At 41.7% G+C, this 23,924-nt stretch overlaps 1 protein-coding gene across 1 annotated transcript; it reads left to right on the forward strand.

Annotated features, from left to right (window-relative positions):
* The first annotated feature begins 7,504 nt into the window (after window positions 1-7,504).
* On the forward strand, window positions 7,505-23,689 carry HRASLS5 (HRAS like suppressor family member 5). Its single transcript, XM_023518433.1, has 6 exons — window positions 7,505-7,649; window positions 8,189-8,306; window positions 9,791-9,899; window positions 17,847-17,955; window positions 21,346-21,608; window positions 23,597-23,689. The coding sequence occupies exons 1-6, from the start codon at window positions 7,505-7,507 to the stop codon at window positions 23,687-23,689; spliced, it is 837 nt and encodes a 278-aa protein (XP_023374201.1).
* The last annotated feature ends 235 nt before the right edge of the window (window positions 23,690-23,924 follow it).

Below are 23,924 nucleotides of genomic sequence, written 5' to 3' on the forward strand. Positions count from 1 at the left end.
GCTGGGTCAAATCCAGTAATTAGAGAAGATCTCCTGGGGCACATCACATCCCTTTTGGCAAATAGCTCACCCTTTTCACTATCCCGAACTGCCTAAGCATCGTTATGGGCTGAATCATGTCCCCCTGTATTCAGTCGTGTTGGAATTCTAACTCCCAGCACCTCAGCATGGATTGTATTTGGAGACAGAGCCTTTAAAGAGGTAATTATGTTTAAGAGAATGTATAATGGACCATGGCCAGAGAAACCCTGCATGATACTGAAGCTTCAGTGTGGTTACAAAAGTCAAGTTTAGCTTCAAGCACAGCATGGAAAACTTATGTCTATAACCGGAGCAACAGAGATAGCTTTTTCGGCCTGGAAAAAGCTTTTTCTCCTGGTGCCATCTTGGAGAGTTCCACATCATCTGCAGGCACAAAGCTCTTGCATGCTGGCGAACTTACACACACAGGGGAGAACAGAATCTTTGCTCCCTGCCTGTGGAATAACTAAATTTTGGGGACTTGGGGACACCTTGATCTAACACCTCCAGCCTCCAGGACTGTATGACAATGAACTTTTGCTGTTGAAGCTGCCCAGCCTGTGGTCTTCCTCATGGCAGCCTGGGCTGGCTGTCACAGTTGTGGTGAGGACGTTACAGATGGAGTCATAGAAAGTTTCACAACAGTGAGATCTACCTGGTCCTACAACCCTGAGCTACAGGAACTATGCTTCTGTATCACAGATGTTTCTGGAACACAGTTTGTTCCTCAAATGAGTAAAAGCATGCCATATACCCAGAAATATTCCCCAAGATATTAGGGAGTGGCGCTGAGTGAGCCCTGTGTTTGAATCTTGGCTCCTTACCAGGATGATGGAGTCCCCTTCAACGAGCAGTTTTGTGTAGAATGAAACATCCTCCCCAGCCCCACCAGCCCCTGCTCCCTAGACTCTCTTATCTGAGTTAGCGGATGCTGTAGATCTGGCTCAGATCTAATCTGGCATGTGAAGAGGGCTGGGGCCTGGTAACAAAATTGCCATGGAAACATTTTGGTGAGATGCAGTTCTGTGTCCGAGTCAGGGTGTCAGAACCTGTGATGGTCACAGAGGAGAAGCTGGCAAATAGGCCCATGCCCACCCTAGGCTACCAGGACACCATACAGGAGGTGCCAAGTTTTGGTCCCCAGCAAGGAGAGGGGAATTTGTGGATGAAATGCTTTCAGGGGAGAGGCGACTTCCTCTCCAGCAGGGAGAAAAGACTGGGAGGTGTCACATGACCTCTTGTAGACTCTCCATCCCAGGCTCATGGGGACCCAGCCCATGCCCACAGATACCCCTGCACCCCCCAGGACTGAGTGGCACTTTTCTCCCCATTACCCAGGAGGAGGAGGAGGCAGCTCTGTTGGGTGGGGAGGTCTTGATTCTTGCTGTGGCCCCAGCACTGGGCACAGGTGATCCTAGCACTTGGAAATGTCATTACTGAGTTGGGACATAAGCCAGGGTCCCTGAGTGTCAAGAAGAGCAGATTAGATAGTGAGCTTCTGAGAGCCGGCTCTGATGGAGGTGCTGGCTTGGTGCAGCCATAACAGTGAGGTGAACTTTGCATCTAGATTGGGATCACTGCTCTGGTCTGAGACATGGGCCCACCCTTCCTTGATTTCATTTTTATCTTTTTCACTTTTTATGACATAACATAAAATTAACCAATTCTAAGTGGATATTTACGCACATTTAGTACCTTTACCTCTACAGCATTGTCATCTCACCTCTGTCAAGTTCCAAAATGCTTGTACCCATTGGCAGTGACTCCCCTCTCCCTACTCCTAGGTCTTGATCTGCTTACCACATCTGTAGACTTGCCTTTTCTGGACATTTCCTATAAATTGAATCCTATACTTTGTGTCTGTCTCTTTTGCTCAGCGTCATGTGTTCTCAGGCCACTCACAGTGTAACACTCCTCAGAGCTCCAATGCTTGCCTTAGGCAAGAAATAAACATGACTATAGAAGCTGTGAAATCAGATGATTTGCTGGGGAGTCACAGGCCAGCCTCAGTAACACAGCGGCTCCAATCCTCCCTCTACAGGGATGACACTCCCCAGTCCTCCACCGTCCGCTCAGCTGGAGAGTCTGTGAACCAGAGGCCAAAGTGCAGGAGTGGAGACCTGTAGTGGCCAACAGGGGACCCTGGGCCCTCCTTTCTCCAGGAACACTATTTCTGATGTATCTTCAAGTGCACCTCTCTCAGAAAAAATATCACAAGCTTTCAAATTCTAGGCAAAAATGTCTCTGAGTTAAGATGGTTTGAAAGTGAAAAAGTATAGAGAGATCTTTCTCATACCTGGGAGGTCTTCTTGGACAGGACAGGTCCCACAGAGGCCAGTTACTGAGAGGTTGAAGCTCTGCTTTCATATCAGGAGGAGTGCAAGTACATCTTCTTCTAACTGACGAGGGGTCATCAAGTTCCTGTGTCCCCTGGGTCTTCCTGTTTTGGGGCTACTTGCATATCAGAGTCTGGGCTTTATCAGAAACATCCTATCTCAGCATCTTATGAGGTCCTTTGTCCCATCTGACTTGTAATCACTCTGTCCTCAATGTAATTAAAGGAAGATTTTTAGAGAAGTCACAGTGCCTGGCTTGTGTGCATCTCCCAGGCTGATGGCCCAGTCTAGGCTGGCAGGAAAGGAGACTCCTGTCAATGTTTCTCCAATGGACTGGGGTTTACTGGGAACTCAGACATGCTCCTTTCACTTTGCTGTGAATAGAATTATAGTTTTTATAGTAAAGATGTGGAATCTGTCTCAGAATCTCCTATTATATGCACCAAGATTGGGCATGTTGGGCTGGGCTTTGTTGGGGCTCTAACTATATTGTTAGCTCTGGTCTCTCCACCACTGACTTGCTTTGTTTGAGGCAAAATAAAAGACATTTCTCCTTTACCCACTAAGTTCAATCATCAGTCAACTAACTCATTTCAATTGTGTTTCTCTGAGTCAACTGAGAGATGAATTCAGGAATCAGAACAATGCCCATTATTTGCACCTTTATTACTCCCTTAATGATCTGGGAAGCAGTTTGGTGTCACCCAAAGCACTCACTTATACTCTTTTCTCCCCCAAAATTGAATTTACTCCTCAAAATACCAGGCACTGGCACCCATGGGACAGACTTATCTCCTGAAGCTTATCAGTGGGGAGAACCTGCTCTCTCTGTAGACAGTAGATTCCACAGAGATCTGGAGAAGACAACCCTGAAAGCCATGACCAGGACAATTGCAGCTGCCATGGTCTCGCTGGCTCCGGCTTCCTCTCCTCAGCTCAGGCATCCACAGGCTCTGCCTCAGCTCTGTCTGCTGTGCTGGGGCCTGGAAACTCTCAGGCAGTGAGCTGTGGATGTCACAGGGCTCATTCGTTTCTTTTCTGTCCCTCATGGATCCCTATCCCTAGTTGCCTGATATCCAGTGTCATGGAAAACATTGTGTCCTATATTTTACATAGTTTTAGGAAGGAGGATAAGTCTAGTCTCTCATACTCTATCTTGGCAAAAGGCAGAAGTGTAGCTTTTAGTTTCAATATGGCTTTTTATTTCACAGTAATTGTACAGTCATACAATGCTCACAGTGGTAGCATCTTGCTTAACTTGTGGTTCAAGTTCACAACTAGGAAACTGACATTGGTACAACCATCCACCTTATTCAGATTTAGTGGCTTATAAGTGTGAACTCTGGGCGGTGCCTGTGGCTCAAAGGAGTAGGGCGCTGGCCCCATATGCCGGAGGTGGTGGGTTCAAACCCAGCCTCAGCCAAAAACTGCAAAAAAAAGAAAAAAAAAGAGTGTGAACTCCGTGTGTGTGTTGTGCTAGTCTACACCATGTTGTCACAGGTGCAGGTGCAGAGAGATCAATCTCAAGGTTCCCTTTGTGACCATGTTACAGTCACATCCAGCTCCTCCAACCTCTGAGAACACTAATCTGTCCTCCTTTTTGAAAATTTTGTCATTTCAAGAATGGTATATAAATGGACCATATGTGATGTGATCTTGGGGGTTGAGTTCCTTTTTACTCAGAGTAATTTCTAAGTTTTTACACATATTCACAGCTTGTTCCTCTTTACTGCTGAGTGGTTTTCCAATTCACGGATGTCCCATGGTTTGTTAAACCATTCACCTACTGGGGGATATTTGGGTTGTATTCTGTTTTTGGTTATTAAAAATGAAGCTTCTGGGCTGTGCCTGTGGCTCAGTGGGTAGGGTGCTGGCCCCATATACTGAGGGTAGTGGGTTCAAACCCGGCCCCAGCCAAACTGCAACAAGAAAATAGCTGGGCATGGCGGTGGGCGCCTGTAGTCTCAGGTACTCTGGAGGCTGAGGCAAGAGAAGCACCTAAGCCCAAGAGCTGGAGGTTGCTGTGAGCTGTGACGCCACAGCACTCTACTGAGGGTGACAGTGAGACTCTGTCTCTTAAAAAAAAAGAAAAGAAAAGAAAAGAAAAGAAAAACTAGCTGGGTGTGCTGGCCTGTATTCCAAGCTACTAGGGAGGCTAAGGCAAAAGGATTGCTTGAGCCAGGAGTTTGAAGTTGCAGTGAGCTATGATAACACCACTGCACCCTAACCTGGGCAACAGAGTGAGACTCTGTCAATCAACCAATCAAATAACTCTTCTACTACAGCCAAACACCAAAGAAAAATCAATGCCCCACCCATGCCGGCAAAGATAAAGCAGGAGGGTTTGATTTCTCTGTAGTCAGGAATCTCACACCACCTGCACCCCAGATTGGAAAAAAATAGAAAAAGAAGAAAATGAAGCTTCTGTGAATATCTGTGTACAGGATTTTATGTGAACATAAGTCCCCATTTCTCTGGGATACGCTCAAGAGTAAAAATGCTGGGCCATATGGTAAGTACATGCTTGGTTTTGCAAGAAATTGCTAAGCTTTATTCCAGAGTTGCTGTATCCTCTTACATTCTCACCAGCAAGGTGTGAATGGTCCAATTTCTCTGCATCTACAACAGTATTGCTGTTATTGGTGTCTTTTATGTTAGTTATTTTGATAGGTGTGTAGTGACGCTTGCTGTGGTTTCAATGTACACTTCACTAATGGATATCTCGAACATCCTTTTATGTATTTTGTCATCTGTATGTATATCCTTTTCAGTGAAATGTCTGTTCTCATCTTCTGTCAAATTTTGGATTGGATTTATTATGTGTTTTTTTTTTAACTGCTGGGCTTAAGAGTTGTATATTCTAGATACAAAGCCTCAGTTAGATGTGTGCTTTGCAAATATCTTCTTTCAATCTGTAGCTTGTTTTTCATCCTCTTCACAGGATCTTTTATAGAAGGAAGTCTTTCTATTTCTAAGAGGTCTAGTGTTTTGGAGTCCCGTCTATGGAAAGTGCTTATGTGCCAAATCTAGAAACTCTTTACCCTTCTTAAGTCCTGAGCAATTTCGCCTATGTTTCTTTTTAAAAAAAAAATAATAGTCTTAATTTATTTATGTATTTATTTATTTTTGAGACAGAGTTTCACTCTGTTGCCCAGGCTAGAGTGCCATGGCATCACCCTAGCTCACAGTAACCTCAAACTCCTGGGTTTAAGCGATCCTCCTACCTCAGCCTCCCAAGTAGCTGGGACTACAGGAGCCTGCCACCACACCTGGCTAGCTTTTTCTATTTTCTAGAGATGGTGTCATACTTTTCCTCAGGTTGGTCTCCAACTCCTGAGCTCAAGGGAGCTGCCTGCCTCAGCCTCCCAGACTGCTATGATTACAGGCATGAGGCACTGTGCCTAGCATAAAGTTTTAAAGTTTGTGATTTCTTTTGGATAATTTTTTTATAGGTGGTAAAGTTGATATTAATTTTTTTTGCCCAGGCATATTTAATGTTTCTAGTACCTTTCTACCTTTCTAGCTATCCTTTCTTATTCAGTTACTTTAGTTAGGTTAGGCAATTAGACATGGGCAGGGTGGATGGGAGATATAGTTTGGCTAATTTAGACTGGCTTGAGTTAGGCTGACCTGGGCTATTGTGGGAATGGGGTTGATCACTAATCGAGGCCTTGCAGGTGGGTTGTTTTCAGGAGCCGGTTGTTTTGAGCAGACTGATTAATGTCCCTGGGACTTTTTGACATGAACAGACATATATAAATCATTATGGGATTAGAGTTGACCCAGACCATGGAAAGGTTCCAAAAAGTAGTTGACACCCCACAAAAGTTGTGAGTAAAATCTAGACCCCGTGTTTTTCTCAGAGGCTGCAGTTACTAGGATGGGGCCTGGTTTGCTGTCCAAACCATTAAAACAAACATTTCTTGCTAAAACTTTACACATTCTTATTCTCTTCAGTTATTTCAGTGATTACCTAGAACTGCCAGTAACACAGCCCTAACATTTTGGTGAGGCAGCCAGGAGCAGCTCTTGGTTAAACTTTGGCACTATGCCTGGTTGCACCTGCTTTCTCTGATCATTTACTCTGTCTACTTGGTACCAGTAACCATTCTTCGGTACTGATACAGGGCTGGACAAGGACTCCCCATTTTCTAGGCCGGTTGAGCTCAGAAATCAGTCTCATCATACCATGGGGCAACTACTGAAAAGGACAAAGTTGTTTAGCTTACAAGATAGTGAAATATTCACACAAACACATCCAACTGACTTCCAACAAAGGTGCAAAAGCATTAGGGCTGGGACTATAGGCACCTGCCACAATGCCTGGAGATATATATATATATATATACATACATACATACATATATACATACATACATACTATATATATACATATGTATATATACATATACATATATATATACATATATATATACATATGTATATATACATATACATATATATATACATATGTATATATACATACATACATATATATGTATGTATGTATGTATGCTCATGCTCCTCTTCCTCCAAAGAATGAAGGTTTCCAGAGGCTTCTTGACATGGGATAGAGCCTGGACTATGGTTGTGATTTACCTTTCATATGAAAGTGTGAGTGATTATAAATTGGTTTTATAATAGTACTGGGTACATTGGAATCCCTGGAGAATTTAATTTCTGAGTGTGCCTCCCAAGGCTTCCCACACTGGTGTCAACCCCACCTTCCCTCCATATATTGTTGCTCCTCTGCTCTAAAACATTCAGCTTCTCCAGCCCCTTTAGGCGCTTCCGAATCTCTGCGCACATTGTTTTGTGTTACCTTCTACCCCACAAGGAACCTCCTACACTCCGTTGTCCCGCCTTTCCTCTGGAAGATCCCTAGATTCCCGGTCTTCAAGCTCCATCCAGCGCTTTCACCGCTCTCCGTTCCCTGACGCGCTTGCAGCGCCTGTCCGCGCGCGCCGGTGTCGGCGTTTGCAGCGCACCCCTCTCCGCGCAGGCGCTCTCGCTCGCAGTTCCTACCTGAGCAGCCCCAAGCGCCCGCGATCACGCGGCTCCGCAGATCGGGGGCCGCGCCGGCTGAGAACTCGCCAGGCGCTTTGTCCCTTGCTAGGCCCGGGGGCCGGCGAGGCCGCAACAGTGGCATGGGCCTGAGTCCAGCCGACGGTAGGGAGTACAGGCTTCGTCTCCGTAGGGCGCCCCCGTCTCGTCCCAAACCTGCCTTGAAAACTGCCCTTACGCCAAATGATGACCAACTGGCTCCCGGATGTTCAACTGTGGCTCCCTCAGGTGTGCCCAGGAATGGGGCCCTTCCCACGAGGCCGCCGCGCTGGGCTGTGAAGCCCTACTGGGGGGTTCTCTGGGACGCAGCAGGCCGTTACCGCCAAGGCGCCTCCTAGACTTTGTCTATGCCTGTTAACTATGAGCGAATATTTGAGAACGACCATTTGTTATTAACTAATCAAAGCAAGCTGGGCATCCAGTGAGTCCCTCCTTCTCACTGTATGTCAGGTGGAAGCGGGACAGTGATACTAACTTCCAGAAGGTACAATTAAGAACGGCTCTGCCAGATTCCTGCGATCTGGGACAGAGGCAGCTTGCCTGTCTTCATCCTTTCCTGATCTCGGGGAGTTCCAAAGTCTTTCGCAGAGGAACTGAACCCACTCCAACACCTACTCCCATAATCCCCTTTCGTCCAGAAAGGTGTTGAGGGAAACAGGCACGGTTCTAAACTAGAGCTCCTAGCTACTTTTGTATATCCCTCTAGGTGCTCCCTTGCTTAAACTCTTCTTTCACAGATTTCCCCCCAAAGAAAGCAATTGTGGTTTAAATAGCTTTTCCCCCTCAAGAATTAGAAGAATGCGTGGGATCACAAGCTTTGGTCCAGCTCCAGCCCCAGCAATTCCAGCAGGGGACCCTAGAACCAGGCAAAAACGTCCAGCAAGGGTAAGATTGTATATTAAGTAAGACCTGGGTCTTTGGGTGGGAGAAGCCTTTTGAAGAGCTGATTTGGAGACAGTTCTGCAAAACAAATCCTGGTGGGTTTTGTGAGAACCAGCAGGCGGGAAGGCTGGTGTGCTGCTGGGCAATAAAGGATGGTACTAGACTTGAAGCCGGCTGCAGGAGTGGCCTGCAAGGAGTCCTGAGCCAAACGGCCATCCTCCAGACCCCGCCCCTCCCCCGCCGAGAATTGCAACACTTCATAGTGTGAGGATATTGACCGTTGGTCTCACCAAGGAATGATGTGACCTTCTTGCAGATTTCTTTAACTCACTTTCTTTAAAAACATGATGGCTGCCCCTTAAAAATTCTGAGGGGAAAAAAAATTCGGAGGGGCTGAAATTTTGGAGAAGAGTTAAAAGTGTGGGAAAAGATAAAGAAAAAGCCATTTCTGAGTTGGTGGTGTACCACATGTGCTGCAGTAGGCCCTCTGACTTCACCCTCTTGACAAGCCTATGAGACAAATACTATGCCACTATTTTAAAGATAATCAAACTGAAGTTCGGACAGATTAATTTGGACAGCAAGCATCAGAGCTTCAAATCCAGATTGTTTTGGCTCTAAGTATTAATATTTCACTCTACTACCTCAAAAGCATATTCTTGCCTTTTGTTTCAGTCTTCTGTAACATGGCATTATGCTTCGAGGGACAGGACATACTGATTTCATTCATACTACTTGCAGTTACAGTGTTGTGGCTTAACTAGCTTTCTCAGAAATATGTAATTAAATATTGGAAGAGACAGCTCAAGAGTTCAAGGAGCTTGCCTATAGGCAGTAGGATCTGGTAAGAAGGTTGGGGCAGAGGCTTCTGCATTTCATTATAAGCTCTTATGTACTGTTTCCTTTTTAAAAAATCTACATGCAAGTGTCACTTTGATGAACATTTGAAAAAGATTATTGGGAAAAAAACCTCTAAAAGCTACTCCTTACAATCATTAGAATTTTATTTTTATTTATTTTTTTTGAGACAGAATCTCAGTATGCCACCCTTGGTAGAGTGCTGTGTCCTCACAGCTCACAGCAACCTCAAACTCCTGGGCTTAAGCGATTCTTTTGCCTCAGCCTCCCAAGTAGCTGGGACTACAGGTGCCCACCACAATGCCCAGCTATTGGTTGCAGTTGCCATTGTTTAGCAGGCCAAGGCTGAGCATGAACCTGTATGTGGCTGGCGCCCTACTCACTGATCTGTGGGCACTGAGCCAATCATTACAATTTTAAATAATTGCCCGGAAAACCAGTAAACAGCAATTTATTTTCTGTGAAAGCTAATAGCTTCATGGAAACCAGCTCAGGGGAAATGTCCCCTACGATCTTAAAAGCTGAAAGGTAATCTTAAAATCACAAATCTGAAGTGATTTGTAATACAGATTTTCCAATAATTGTGAAATAGTGTTATTTGTTAACTGTGTGATTGCAAAATCATTTAGGGAGAAGCCTGTAGTTAACGTGGAGACCACACCCAGCCAGAAGAAAGCAGAGTTGAATTCAATACCCAAGTCTGAGAGTGAAGGCAAGTTAATAAAGGAAGTAAGTGAGGTAGGTATTATAAGAATTCTTATGTTAGTACCAGCTCAAAGGAGTAGGGCGCCAGCCGCATATACTGGAGGTGGTGGATTCAAATCCGGCCCGGCCAAAAACTGCAAAAAAAAAAAAAAAGAATTCTTATCTTTGACTTTCTGGCCACTTCTCTAATATTTTACTTTATTTAGACTGTGTTTAAATTTAGACATTTCACTTTATTTAGATTTGTTTAATAAACACCCATATTGATTTGGGATATAGGCTATGTTGTTTCTTTTAAATAGTTTTATTAAGGTATAACTAATATACAGTAAACTCCACATATTAAAAATACAAAATTTGATATTTTTTGGCATATGTCTATGCCTCTAAAACCATTGCCACAATGAAGACAGTGAACATCTCCCTAGTGTACAAAAGTTTTTTTGCGTCTCTTTGTAATCCCTCCCTCTCCCCAACGCCTATCCCCAGGCAACAGTTGATCTGCTTTTTGTCACTGTGGATTAGTTTGCATTTTCTAGAGATTTGTATAAATGAAATCAAATCATATGTGCCATTGCCACCACCCCTCAACCCTGATCAATGCCAGAAATAGCCTGAATTGGATTGGTTTGTGCTCCTATACTTGCATCTATGCTTATTGTTCACCCTTTGTTCACAGGCCTTTCGTTTTACTTCCTGTCTAGTGTCAGGTCTTAGATATTAATGGTCCTTATGCTTGCTGTGTCAGTGAGGATGGGCTAATAGGCTTTCCTGTGTCATGTGTGTAGAATAGCAGAAATGGCCTTCGCTTTGTGCATATGTCCATTTAAAGACACTGGACTTGATAAGTTCTCTTCTTCTCTCATTTACCTATGTCCAAGAGTGAAAAATAAGTAGGAAGTTTGTGAATCAGAGCTTGGCATATACTTAAATTGTAAATTAAAGGTAACCAACTGTTTATCTGCATCAGCATGTGTAAATGTTGAACCTGCCTTATTTTTTACAAATGAATTTCAAACATTTTGAAATTCAGACTTTCTTAGGGACATTTTAAAATACTGCTCTCTGATCCCTATGTCATTTAAAGAGAGGAGTTTACTTAGAGTGATATATTCTTATTAATATTTCAATCACCAAGAGAATCCTATTAATTTGCCGATTGTCCCCTCCCCTCTTTCCCTTTCTTAGCTGTTCCTAAGCCTTCCTTCTTCTACATCACGTGTGATCTGTGCCATCGTTCACATGCTGTAGTTCAACCCTTAGCTTTCACCCTCTTCAGTGTACTAACGGTCTCCAGCTTTTAGGAGGGGTATATCCATATCTCTTTCCTTGGGAGTGTGGTGAAAGAAAACAAAGTTCAGTTTTAAATCTCTCTCAATCTAATTCTGCTTTCTGTGTGAGAATCTGGTTTGGGGAGCCCTCTAGTGGGTGCTTGCCTGCCACTGCATTTTCACTTCAGGGCTGAAGAAGAGAGTTGGGGTGGGGTGGGTGGCTGGGGTGGAGCCCTTCTGCTCCTAGCTCTGCCGTGCACTTGCTGTGGGATTTTGGATAAAGCCCTTCATCTCTCTTGGCTTCAGTTTCTTCCATGAAATGTAGCAGTGTATACGGTTTGATTTTTGCCTGTAAAACTCATTCTGGCAAATGGGTGGGACTTTTGGAATAGCTAAGTGCAGATTTTAGGAAATCCTCTCCTCCCCTCAAAGCAAAGATAAAGTGGGACAAAATTGCCAAAGACAGCCATTTAAAGACTGTAAATTTAACCAAAGACATGCAATGGGCTTGGTGCTTGTAAGTCAGTGGTTAGGGTGCAGACCACATCACTGGGGCTGATGGGTTTGAACCTGGCCCGGGCCTGCTAAACAACTATGACAATAACAACAACAAAAGAGCCAGGTGTTGTGGTGGATGCCTGTAGTCCCAGCTACTTGGGAGGCTGAGGCAAAATAATCACTTAGGTCCAAGAGTTTAAGGTTGCTGTGAGCTGTGATGCCATGGCACTCTACCAAGGGTGATATAGTGACACTCTATCTCAAAAAAAAAAAAAAAAAAAAAGAAGAAAAAAAAGACATGCAACAAATTGAGAAGTGTTAATTTAAGAGAGTCTACTGAGGCTTGGGCTCCCAGACAGAACAGTGGAAGTGTGTAGTGTTTTAGTGCTGCTCCCACCCCCGGAAGCTCTCTTGGGCAGTGGGCAGACTGGCAGTGATAGAAGAGAAAAACTGACTTCATTTGGAGCAAAATATGGAAAATTCCATGCCTAGGGATATTGAAAACAATAGTTATCTCACTGGCAAACAATCATCGAAGGACAAAATTGCTGTTAGTTTGAGGTTGCAGTACTGGTTGGGACAAATAATAGACCAAAAGATCAACTAGAAATTTCACAGAGAAACAAGGTGATGACACAGCTAATGAGGGTCTTGAAAAGCTGCCAAGTATATCTATGTGGTGGTCTGGAAGTTGCACATAAAACCCCATGAACGTTCAGGAGAGACTGGAGGGGGCCTACTAAGTCTCTTATTTCTGTTGAGGCTTTTTGAATGCATAAATAAAAGCTGGGATAGACTGGTAAAATTCTAGAACTTTGAATAATTTTTTTTTTAACCACATAGATCTAGCAGCAAAGCATGAAGCTTTTCTAGCTCAAGGTCACTGACTGCCTAGTAAGCTATATTGTTGCAGGAAACCAAGCTTAAAATTAAAAACAAGAAAAAAAAATCCCTAAGCAGACATCTTAGTGGTTGCATACTGTGAGGGAAACAGATATCGCAGAATTAGTCCAGGTAGGTCACTAAACAAACAATAATCAGAAACAAACATCAGCACTGATTAGAGGGTAGAACAGAATACAGATGTGCAATAATACAATGCAATACCTAAAATACCTATAATGCAATTACCTAAAATGTCCAGTTTTCAATAACAAATTATGAGCTCTGCATAGAAATAGGACAAAGTGATCCATACATAAAACAGAAAGTGATTAGAGACTATTTCCTAGTGGGCCCATAGATATAGCAAATATTCTAAGTAGCTATTATGAATATATTTAAAAAGTAATTGAAATCAGGTTTAAAGAATTAAAGGAAAGTAGAATGACAATTATTGATCAAATAGAGAGTATCAACAAAAAGGCAGAAATTATAAATAAAAGCACCAAATGGAAACCCTGTGGTTAAGTAGTATAGTACAATGACTGGAGTGATTCAACAGCAAATTTGAGTTGCCAAAAAGAAAGTAAGAATCAGAAAATTTGAAGATGGATCAATAGAGATTATCTAATATGAAGAGTCGGGAAGGGGGATAAAGAAAAATGCTTAGAGCTTCAGAGACCTCTGAGACATCATTGAGTAAATCAGCAAATGCATAATGAGATTTGCAGAAGGAGAGAAGGTAAAAAGGCAGAAAACATATCCCTGTCTAAAAAAATAACAAAAGCCAGGTGTGGTGGCTCATGCCTATAATTCTAGCATTCTGGGAGGCTGGGGCAGGAGGATTGCTTGAGGTCAGGTGTTCAAGATCAGCCTGAGGTAGAGCAAGACCTCATCGCTACTAAAAATAGAAAAATTAGCTGGGTGTTGTGGTGGGGGCCTGTAGTCCCCAGCTACATGGGAGGCTGAGATAGGAGGATCTTTTCAGCCAGAAGTTTGAGGTTGCAATGAGTACGATGATGATGGTACTGCACTCTACCTGGGCGATAGAGCAAGCCTCTGTCTCAGAAAAAAAAAAGAAAAAAGATAAAATTGAATATTTTACATATTTGATGAAAATCATTTATTTACACACCCAAGAAGTTCCATGAACAACTAGACATATCTTAGTTAAATAGCTGAAAACCAAAATGAGAAAATCTTTAAAGGAGCAAGAGAAAAAATAAAGACTTACTATATACAAGGGAACTATGATAAAAATAATAGCTGACTTTTCATTAGAAACACTGGAGGTCAAAAGACAGTGAAAGGGAATTTTAGATGTTCTGAAAGAAAAAGAACTGTTAACCAAAAATCTTATATCCAGTAAACCATCTTTCAAAACTAAAGGCGAAATAAAGATAATTCCAGGTAAATGAAGACTGAAAATTTATGTCCATTAGACTTGCCTTAAAAGAAATAGCAAAGAAAGTTCTTCAGGCAGAAAGGAAGTCACACCAGATAGTAATTCTAATGTACATAAAAAATACAAAGTATCAGTAAGGGTGATTACATAGGTTGTTATAAAGAAGAGTATAAACATAAATTTTATATTTTATTCTAACTAATCTTAAAGGCAATTGAATAAAACAATTACAAGTTCTATTCTTGGTCTTATAACATGAAAATATGTAATAAATATGATAGCACAAAAGACAGAGGAAGAAATGAAGCTGTATTATAGGAAGAATATGACACTGTCTGGTGTCATATTGACAGTAACTTGAATCAATAGAAAGAAATGCAGAGTACTAGACATGGTAAAAATGTGGTTAATATAAAAGACTGTAATTATTTTTCCTTTGTCTTTTAACTATTTAAAAGACATAAGTTTGTATAAAGCAATATTCATGACACCATTTTGAGCTTATAACATATTATATATTTATATAATATATTTGGCAATAATAGCATAAAGGAGGGGAGAGAGAATGGAGCTAAATGGGAGTAAAGTTTCTGTATTTGGAGTTAAGCTGGTATTAATAAGAAGTAGGTAGTAGTGATATGTCAAGATGCATATTGTAATACCTAGGCAACCAGTAAGAAGATAGTTCAAAAATATTGTTAAAAAATTAACAAAAAAATAAAAATAGTACATTAGTATGTATTTGGTACAAAAGAAAGTGGCAAAAGAGGAACATAGGAACAAAATAAGACATGTAATATATAGAACATTGAGAACAAAGAAGATATAAATCCAACATCGTTAATAGTAACATTAAGTGTGAATGAACTCAACATACCAGAAAAAGGCAGAGATAACCTGACTTAATAGTCCTAGATCCAGTTATGTGCTATTTACAAAAGATATACTTTAGATCCAAAGTCACAAATAGGTTGATGTAAACAGTAACCATAGCAGGAGTGGTTGTATTAACATCAGACACAATAGACTTTCAGAGAAGAAATATTATTAGGAAAAATAGAGACATTTTGTTATGGTTAGAAAGGTTAATTCATTATGAAGATACAACAATTATAAACATACACATCCAATAACATAATACGTGAAGCAAAAACTGATAGAATTGAAGGGAGAAGTTGGAAATTTGGAAATAATAGTTGGGTGACTTTAATACCCTTTCATGATGGGTGGAACAACTTGAAAGAAAATCAGTGCTATACAGAAGATGTGAACAACATTATTGATCAACTTGACTTAACTTACATTTATAAAACGTTTCACTCAGTAATAGCAGGAGACACATTTTTCTCTAGCATACATGACTATTTCCTAGAATAGACCATATTATAGGCCATAAAGTCTCAGTATATTTGAAGGAATTGAAACCAGACAAATATTGTCTGTGATCACATGAAATTAAATTAGAAATTAATAACAGAGATATTTTGGGAAATCCACAAGTATAGGCATTTAGAAATTATACCACATACTTATAAATATCCCATGGTCAATATAGAAACAGAAATTAGAAAATACCTTGAGCTGAGTGAAAATGCAAACAGAACATATCAAATTTTCAGATGTAGCTGAAATAATACTTAGGTGAAACTTTATAGCTGTGAAAGCCTATATTAGAAAAGAAAAAAGATCTTAAGTCAGAATTCTAAGTTCATACCTTAAGAAAATATGGAAAATGGGTGGCACCTGTGGCTCAGTGGGTAGGGCACCAGCCCCATATACCAAGGGTGGTGGGTTCAAACTCGGCCCCGGCCAAACTGCAACAAAAAATAGCCAAGTGTTGTGGTGAGTGCCTGTAGTCCCAGCTACTCGGGAGGCTGAGGCAAGAGAATCACCTAAGCCCAAGAGCTAGAGGTTGCTGTGAGTTGTGACTACATGGCACTCCACCAAGGGGGACAATGTGAGACTCTAAAAAAAAAAAAAAAAGAAAGAAAGAAAAGAAAATATGGAAAAAAGCAAACTAAACACAAAACAAGTGGAAATAAGAAAATAATTACTATTGAAGCAGAAATCAATGAAATAGAAAACAGAAAGCAATAGAGAAAATTAATGAGGCCAAATGTTGGTTCTCTGAAAGATAAACAAAATTGACAAATCTTTAGCTATCCTAACAGAGAAAATAAAGAATATTGATGTCACCAAAACCAAGAATGAAAGCGTTCTGACTCTTTTTTTTTTTTTTTTTTTCAGTTTGGCCCTGGCAGGGTTTGAACCCATTACCTCCGGTATATGGGGCAGGTGCCCTATGCCTGTGAGCCACAAGTGCTGCCCAGGGTTCTGACTCTTAATCTTACAGACATTAAAAGAGAATACAATGAAAAACTTTATGGTAACAAATTACGCAATTGAGATGAAATGGGAAGATTCCTAGAAAGACACAAATTACAAAACCGGCTCAAGAAGAACTAGAAAATCTAAATTGAATTAGTAAATAAAAATCTCTTTGAGGGCGGAGCCTGTGGCTCAAAGGAGTAGGGCCCCAGCCCCATATGCCAGAGGTGGCGGGTTCAAACTTAGCCCCGGCCAAAAACTGAAAAACAAAAAACAAAAAACAAAATAATCTTTCTGAACCAAAAGCTCACTTGGGAATTCTACCATACATTTAAAGAAAAAAATGATCAATCTTTCATAAACTCTTTCTGAAAGTAGAGAAAAGAATGCTTCTCAATTCATTCTATGAGGCCAGTATTACCCAAAGCCAGACCAAGATACCTCAAGAAAAGAAAACCAAAGAATAATATTTCTTATGAATTTAGATATAAAAATTCTCAGAAGAATGCTACCAAACTTCTAAAATCCAGCAGCATTTGAAAATAATTATGCATAATGACCGAGATTTATCCCAGGAATATAAGTTTGGTATAACACTCCCAAATCAGTTAATGTAATAAACTGTGTTAATAGAGCAAAAGACAGAAATCATATGATTATCAAATACTTCAGGAAAAAGCATTTGCCAAAACCCATCATTCATGATAAAAATTCTTTTTTTTGAGACAGAGCCTCAAGCTGTCCTCCTGGGTAGAGTGCTATGGCATCACAGCTCATAGCAACCTCCAACTCCTGGGCTCAAGCAAGTCTCCTGCCTTAGTCTCCCAAGTAGCTGGGACCACAGGTGCTCGCCACAATGCCTGGCTATTTTTTGGTTGCAGCCATCATTGTTGTTTGACGGGCCTGGGCTGGATTCGAACCCGCCACCTTGGGTGTACATGGCTGGCACCTTAGCCACTTGAGCCACAGGCGCCAAGCCCATGATAAAAATTCTATTAAAATACTATAAAGCAAAGAGAGTTTCTTAACTTGAAAAAGGGCACCATTTAAAACCCTAAAACTAACATATTTAATGGTGAAAGACTAGGAACAAAGTAAGGGGATCTTTTGTTTTTGTGTCTTTTCAATGTGTACAAAACTAGAAAATCAACCTATACAAGTGCATATCAGAAATATTGTGGGTTTGGTTCCAGACCACAAAAATGAAGCAAATATTGCAATAAAGCAAGTCACACAATTTTTGTGGTTTCCCAGTGCATATAAAAGTTATGTTTATATTATCCTGTGGTCTATTAGTGTGTAATAGCATTATGTCTAAAAATGTGCATACTTTAATTTAAAAATACTTCATTGCTAAAAAAATGCTACTGAAGTGAACACATGCTGTTGGCAACATGGTGCCAATAGACATTTTTGACATGGAGTCAAAACCTTCAGTATTTAAAAAATATATCTGTGAAGTGTAATAAAGCAAAAGTTTAATAAAATAAGATATGCCTGTATTTATAGAACTATTATAATTCATAAATATGTTCAGCAAGGTTGCTATAAGATTAATGTACAAAAAGTGGATACATGTATTTTTTTCCATTATAGAGCAAACCAAGACCCAGACCTGGAGACCTGATTGAGATTTTTCGCATTGGCTATGAGCACTGGGCTATCTACGTGGAAGATGATTGTGTGGTCCATCTGGCTCCCCCGAGTAAGAGTGGATACTCGATTGAATTATTGATATTTAAGTTAGTTGAGTAAATGGAAGTGCAGTTATGGAATACTGTTATGTTCCTCAGCTGCTGCCTTTCTTTAGCGGGGAAGCCTCTGAAACATTGTTTTACTGTGTGGATCTCTATCACCAATAACCACGGAGTGTCCGGTCCTGAGAGTGATACATGTATAAATAATGTCCCCCAGGTTCCCTGACCTCCTACAGCACCCTTTCTTTGCAAATGCAAATTTTAGAACATGAGTCTTCATTTTGTATTGACAACTGTTCTGCATCTTGCTTCATATTCCCGCGGATTCCCCAGGAAGGATGCAGATGCTTAGCTGTTCTGATTGTCACTTGTTCTCTGTTGTCCCTAAATGCTCCTTCTGGCTTCCTGATCACCTTCAGCACCTTCATCCTCACCTTGTCTCCCTGCTGTTCAGTGTGCTCCAGGCTGTTTCACTCTAAATGTGGAAACAGTTCTTTGATTTTTCAAGGCAGCAGTAACAAAAGGCTGAGATTAAACTTGTGGTTAATTAAATATCAGGGGAGGTCTGATGGGGAGGAGGAGGTAATAATAGTGGATGATTATAGCATCATGGGAAACAACTTTAAATTGGATACCCAGGACTGCTGATCACAGTGATTGCCCCAAGAGGTGGAACCTGGTAGGTGGGGCAGTCGGGAGATAGGGAAGGAGCGGGATTCCATTGCATATTCTTTGATACCTTTAGACTTTCATATCCTGTGAAAGTATTGCTTATTCAAAATTAAATTAAAGAGGGGCATTGTACTGAAGGCCTTTGGTCACAACTTGTTTATAGCTGTCATCCTTGTCTCTTGTCCTTCTCCTCGGTCCAGCCACTCACTTTGCCAGGATCGTCCCACAGAAAAGTGTCCTGTTCTCACTGCTTCTCTTCTCTGTTCCATCCACTCACACCCTTCCCACTTTTCTCTCTCGGGGTCTACTCAAGGAATATAAAAATTCAATCTCCACCTCTCCTTTCCAGTAAAGTCCAGAAGTGTCCCTCTTCTATAACCAACGAGACATTTTAACACTTATGTTGTTCCCTCACTATAGATATTTCTTTTTTAAATTTAACAATATTAAGGGGTACAAATGTTTTAGGTTACACAGATTACTTTTGTAATTCTTGAGTCCCTACTGTCGGTGTGCCCATCACACAAATGTGCTCATTTTACTCATTGGGGAGGCTTTTGTCTGTTCCCTTCTCCACTCTCTCTTCTTGATTCCACTGAGTCTTACTTTCCTCTGTGTATGTGTGTGCTCATCAGTTAGTTCCAGTTTAATAGTGAGTTGTTGTGTTTGCTTTTCCATTCTTGAGATACTTCACTTAGGAGAGTGGCCTCCAATTCCATCCAGATTGTTGTAAAAGGTATTAAAATTCATTTTTTTATGGCTGAGTAGTACTGCATGGCATACATATTTCACATTTTATTAATATACTGATGAATTGATGGGCACTTGGGATGATTCCACATCTTTGCAATTGTGAATTGTGCTGCAATGAACATTTGAGTGTCTTTTTGATGAAAAGTCTTCTTTTCCTTTGGGTAGATACCCAATAGTGGGATTGCTAGATTGAGTGGTAGGTCTACTTCTAGTTCTTTGAGGAATCTAGTTCTTTGTTTTCTATAGATGCTGGTGTGGATGCAGAGAAAAAGATCTTTAAGAATGAATTCTGCCATCTCTGTTCCTGAATGCTGAATTTTCTACTCCCAACTTTTATAAAATCAGCACATTTTCTTCAAGTACATAGGAAAAGAACAAGGAATATTTCCTGTTCTTGGACAACTCACAAAGGGAGAGGGTATACACATTTGCATATCCATATGGTTGTAGTGGAAAAATAGTCCTGATTTTAAATGACTGTCCCTTAGCCCCAGAGACACTCTCAGAGTCTCAATCTCTTCTAAGGCAGTAATGTAGCAGGCTTTAAAGATTAAAAATCTGTAGAACTCTATTTTCAAACAAGCCCTTAGAAAAAAATCCCCATTTTTAAATAATTTCAGAATATTAGGGGGTACATGTGTTTTGTTTATGTACTTTGCTTTTGTACAAATCAAGTCAAGGTTATAAGCGTGCCCCTCACGCAGATAGTGTGCACCGTACTTAATAGGTGTGAATTTACCCATTCCCTCCTCTTCCCTGTCCTAATTTGATTTTCTTTGAGATTTACCTCCATATGTACACTTAACTGTTGATTGATCATTTCCAACCTGATATTGAGTACCTGTGTTTGTTTCTCCATTCCTGTGAAGTTTCACCCGAAGAATGTTTTCTAGTTCTATCCAGGTTACAAAGATGTGGAAATAACGCTAGTACCCATCAATACATGAATGGACTAATAAAATGTGGTATATGCACACTGTGGAGTTTGGCTGAGTTTATTACTAGTATCTTTTTTATCTTTGAGACAGACTGTCACTCTATCGCTTGGGCTAGAGTGCTGTGGCCTCAGCTTATCTCAAAGCAACTTCAAAGCAATCCTCCTGCCTCAGCCTCCTGAGTGGCTGGAACTATAGGAACTTGCCACCATACTTGGATAATTTTTCTATTTTTAGTAGAGATGGGGGGTCTTGCTTTGCTCAGGCTGGTCTCAAACTCTCGAGCTCAAGGGATCATTCCACTTTGGCCTCCCAGAGGATTACAGGCATGAGCGACCATGTCCTGCCAAGAATCCCCATGTTTGAGTAGAGATTATGACAAGTGATTTTTAACCAGTGTGCCATGAAAATTTTTAAAGATCATTAATTAGATTATTTTTGAAAGAAGTTCAAGGCGCAGTGAGTATATTCTTTTTTTTTTTACTCTTTTTTGGATCAACATAATTTAAGTGTGCTGTAAAATAAAAGAGATTGAAAAACACTGTTGTAGATGGAAGCTGGTATACCTTTCAGAGTCTTATCTGCTTGCTTTACCTGTGCCCCTGTAGTGGCCATGGAGAGAGCATGCCATGAAACCACCATGTTCATGTACATGATAGCCCCTTACACAGGAGCTGACACTTACATAGAGGGTGCGCATTGCACATTTGTGAAGATCACTGAAGTCTAGTTAGGAAAAGACTCAAATCCTAGGGCATGGGCAACACAGCCTGGGGCCACATAGTAAGGTACTTCTGTGGGAGTACTGCATTTAATAAGAAAGAGACTCCTATGGGGGTTGAGAGTGGGGGGTGTAGTGAAGGGCAAATGGCGTCTTGGGAAGGTAGTTTATTTAGCTCAGCTCCCCCTCCTTTGCCATGCCTTTTGTTGATGGTGGGGACTAGGTTCCAACAGACATGGGAGGGGCTTACCAGAGTCTCAGACTGGGCTGGTGCTACTTGTTGCACTTTCCAACTTTTGTTTGTTTTTGGCCTCTAGGTGAGGAATTTGAGGTCGGCAGCATCACTTCAATTTTTAGTAACCGGGCTGTGGTGAAATACAGCCGCCTGCAGGATGTACTGCATGGCTGTTCCTGGAAGATCAACAACAAACTAGATGGGACATACCTACCCCTGCCCGTGGACAAGATCATGAGGCGTACTAAAAAGATGGTCAACAAGATAGTGCAGTACAGCCTGATTGAAGGGAACTGTGAACACTTTGTCAACGACCTCAGATATGGTGTGCCCAGGAGCCAGCAGGTATGGCCTCATTTGCCCTGATGGTGGTTTCCCCTAGAACCGTGGTTTTCAACCTGTGGGTCATGACACACAGGAGCTATATTAAAGGGCTGCGACATTTGGAAGGTTGAGAACCACTGCCCTAGAGCTTTCTTAGATTATGTCATTGACCACAGTGGCAATCAGCAGTTTCATATAACTTGATGTACTGGTAGGGCCTTATTTCTGCAAGACTTTGTGGGTCAGGAGGTAGTTTTTCCTCTAGTAACACATGGAGGAGCTGAGAAGGCACTGAGCTAATAGTAATACTTACCTGGTTGGAGCCCCCAGCTCAGCTATTAAGTGTTGGGTCTCCTTGGTCAAGTCATTTTATTTCTGAGACTGTTTCTTCCTTTGCAAAACAGGGATAGGTGGAGGTGGATACTAAAGTTGCAAACTAGTAACCTAGAGGCCATATTTTGTATCTGTATGATTTAATTTGAATTTCTTGTCAGCATTTGAAAATATGGAAAATTTACACAAAAAGATCTGGATTCTCAGCTTCTCTTGAACTGCCAATTGATCAGTCTATTGGGCTGGCATTCCTGTTCTCTGACACCCTGTGGGGCCATGCTGTGGCTCTGTGACCTTCCCCTTCTACCACTGAGGGTAATGATAAACTCGATGTGGTATGTTACATGCAAAAGAGCTTTTACAGCCTAAGTATCTGCAATGATCTGGGCTGCTTTTGTTAATAGGTAATCTCTACTAAAACCCCATGAGATGAACAGTGGAAGTATTTATTGTCTCCTTTTAAATAGATGAAAAAGAACCAAGGCAGAAAATAATTGCTCTATTTTTTTTTAATTGCTCTATTCTCCCCCCCCCCCACATTTCTTATGTTCTCTGAACAGTCTGGGCTCAAATCCCAATGTTAGTCTCTCTGCTCTTACTATCCCAACTGTCAGTGGGAGCCTCCTGCCCTTTTGCTTTCTGCATCCTTTCCTAGCTTGTATTCTATTCTTGTGAGGCCTTGCTCCAGGGCCAGGGCTTGGTGGTCTCTGATGTGGAGAATCTCCTATTCCGTGAGCATTCATGCATGAAAAGGTGACCGCAAGGATTGTGGCCATTATAGGAAGCCATCTGAAGAACCCTGGGCCCAGGAGTCATGAGGCTCAAGCCCATGAGCTGAACTTGGACACAGATTCTCTGTGTGGCTCTCTGTAAGTGAGTTGCCTTACTGGAGCTCAGATTCTTCTTTTGTAGAATGAGAACCTCAGCGGTTGTGTCACTCTGAGATCCTTTGCCTCTGAGCCCCACACTGGAGGCAGACAATGGGCCAAATGGCTCCAAGGGAGAAGGAATATGTCTGTGTCCGGGCTCAGGATGCCTTGTCTCTGGCTCTGACCCAGGGCCTCGATGGAGCTGGTCACTAGGTCTTCAGCCCCAGCTCACTCAACTGTCTGGATGTGGGCTGCTGCAGAGTTGGTCTCGTTCAGGTCTCAGGTGCCGAAGCACTTTAGAAGTCACAGTCAATATTAGTAGGAGTGAGCATCTCAGCAGCAATCTCTCAGCAGCAGTCTTAGTAGGGGAGCGCCGATCTGGCGTCCTCCAAGCAAGAAGCGGAGCCAAAGGAGGAGCCCTGGCTAACTTCTCTTGAAGCTATTTATAGAAGTAATCCTGTGGCCACCTGTGCCACCAGTGTGGAGACTGCTAACCAATGATACATGTACTTTTGTGCTCTTGTACATTTCACTAACGACAACCAATGATGTTCAATCCCTTCCTCAATCCCTTATTGCCAAGATATTTCTCATGGGTGCCTCCTACAGTGTGTCTCCAGCAATTCTGGATTCCCTTGGTCTCTTGTAGCTCTAGGACTTTTGGAAATACAGGATAGCATAGCTTGCTTCCTCTTTTAGGAAAAACTCCAGGCAGGCTTGTTTCTGAATGGGAATGGTGGGGTGGAGGTAGGGAGGGTACAAGCCTGGGACTGGTACTGACTGTCCTGGAACTCTTGTGCTCTGCAGGTAGAACATGTCCTGATGGAAGGTGCAAAGGCTGCGGGAGCAGTTATTTCAGCTGTAGTGGACAGCATAAAGCCCAAACCAGTAACTGCCTGAAGAGCCCCTACACAGCAAAGAGAACGTGCCTCCTTCCCTCTCCTTGCTTTCTTCTGTCAAATGATCCTGATTAAGAAAACTTAGCTTCTGGAAGAATCTAGATGTATCCAATTACCCCTCTGGAAATACATCCCCTATATGGGATCACAGACTCAAGGACTCTGAGGATGGGAAGAACTCATATCTATTGTGTGTCTGTTATGTCCCAGGCACTGTGCTAGGCATTTCATATACT

This window comes from Otolemur garnettii, unplaced genomic scaffold (genome assembly GCF_000181295.1).
Source record: "Otolemur garnettii isolate 467f Iridium unplaced genomic scaffold, OtoGar3 scaffold00140, whole genome shotgun sequence".
NCBI lineage: Eukaryota > Metazoa > Chordata > Mammalia > Primates > Galagidae > Otolemur > Otolemur garnettii.

Excerpts from the sequence above, each read along its gene's own strand:
- HRASLS5 (XM_023518433.1), top strand. The coding sequence starts at position 7,505 with ATGGGCCTGAGTCCAGCCGACGGTAGGGAGTACAGGCTTCGTCTCCGT. Across the intron at positions 7,650-8,188 it reads TTCAACTGTGGCTCCCTCAG|AAATAGCTTTTCCCCCTCAA; the intron begins GTGTGCCCAGGA and ends CAATTGTGGTTT. Across the intron at positions 9,900-17,846 it reads TAATAAAGGAAGTAAGTGAG|AGCAAACCAAGACCCAGACC; the intron begins GTAGGTATTATA and ends TTTCCATTATAG.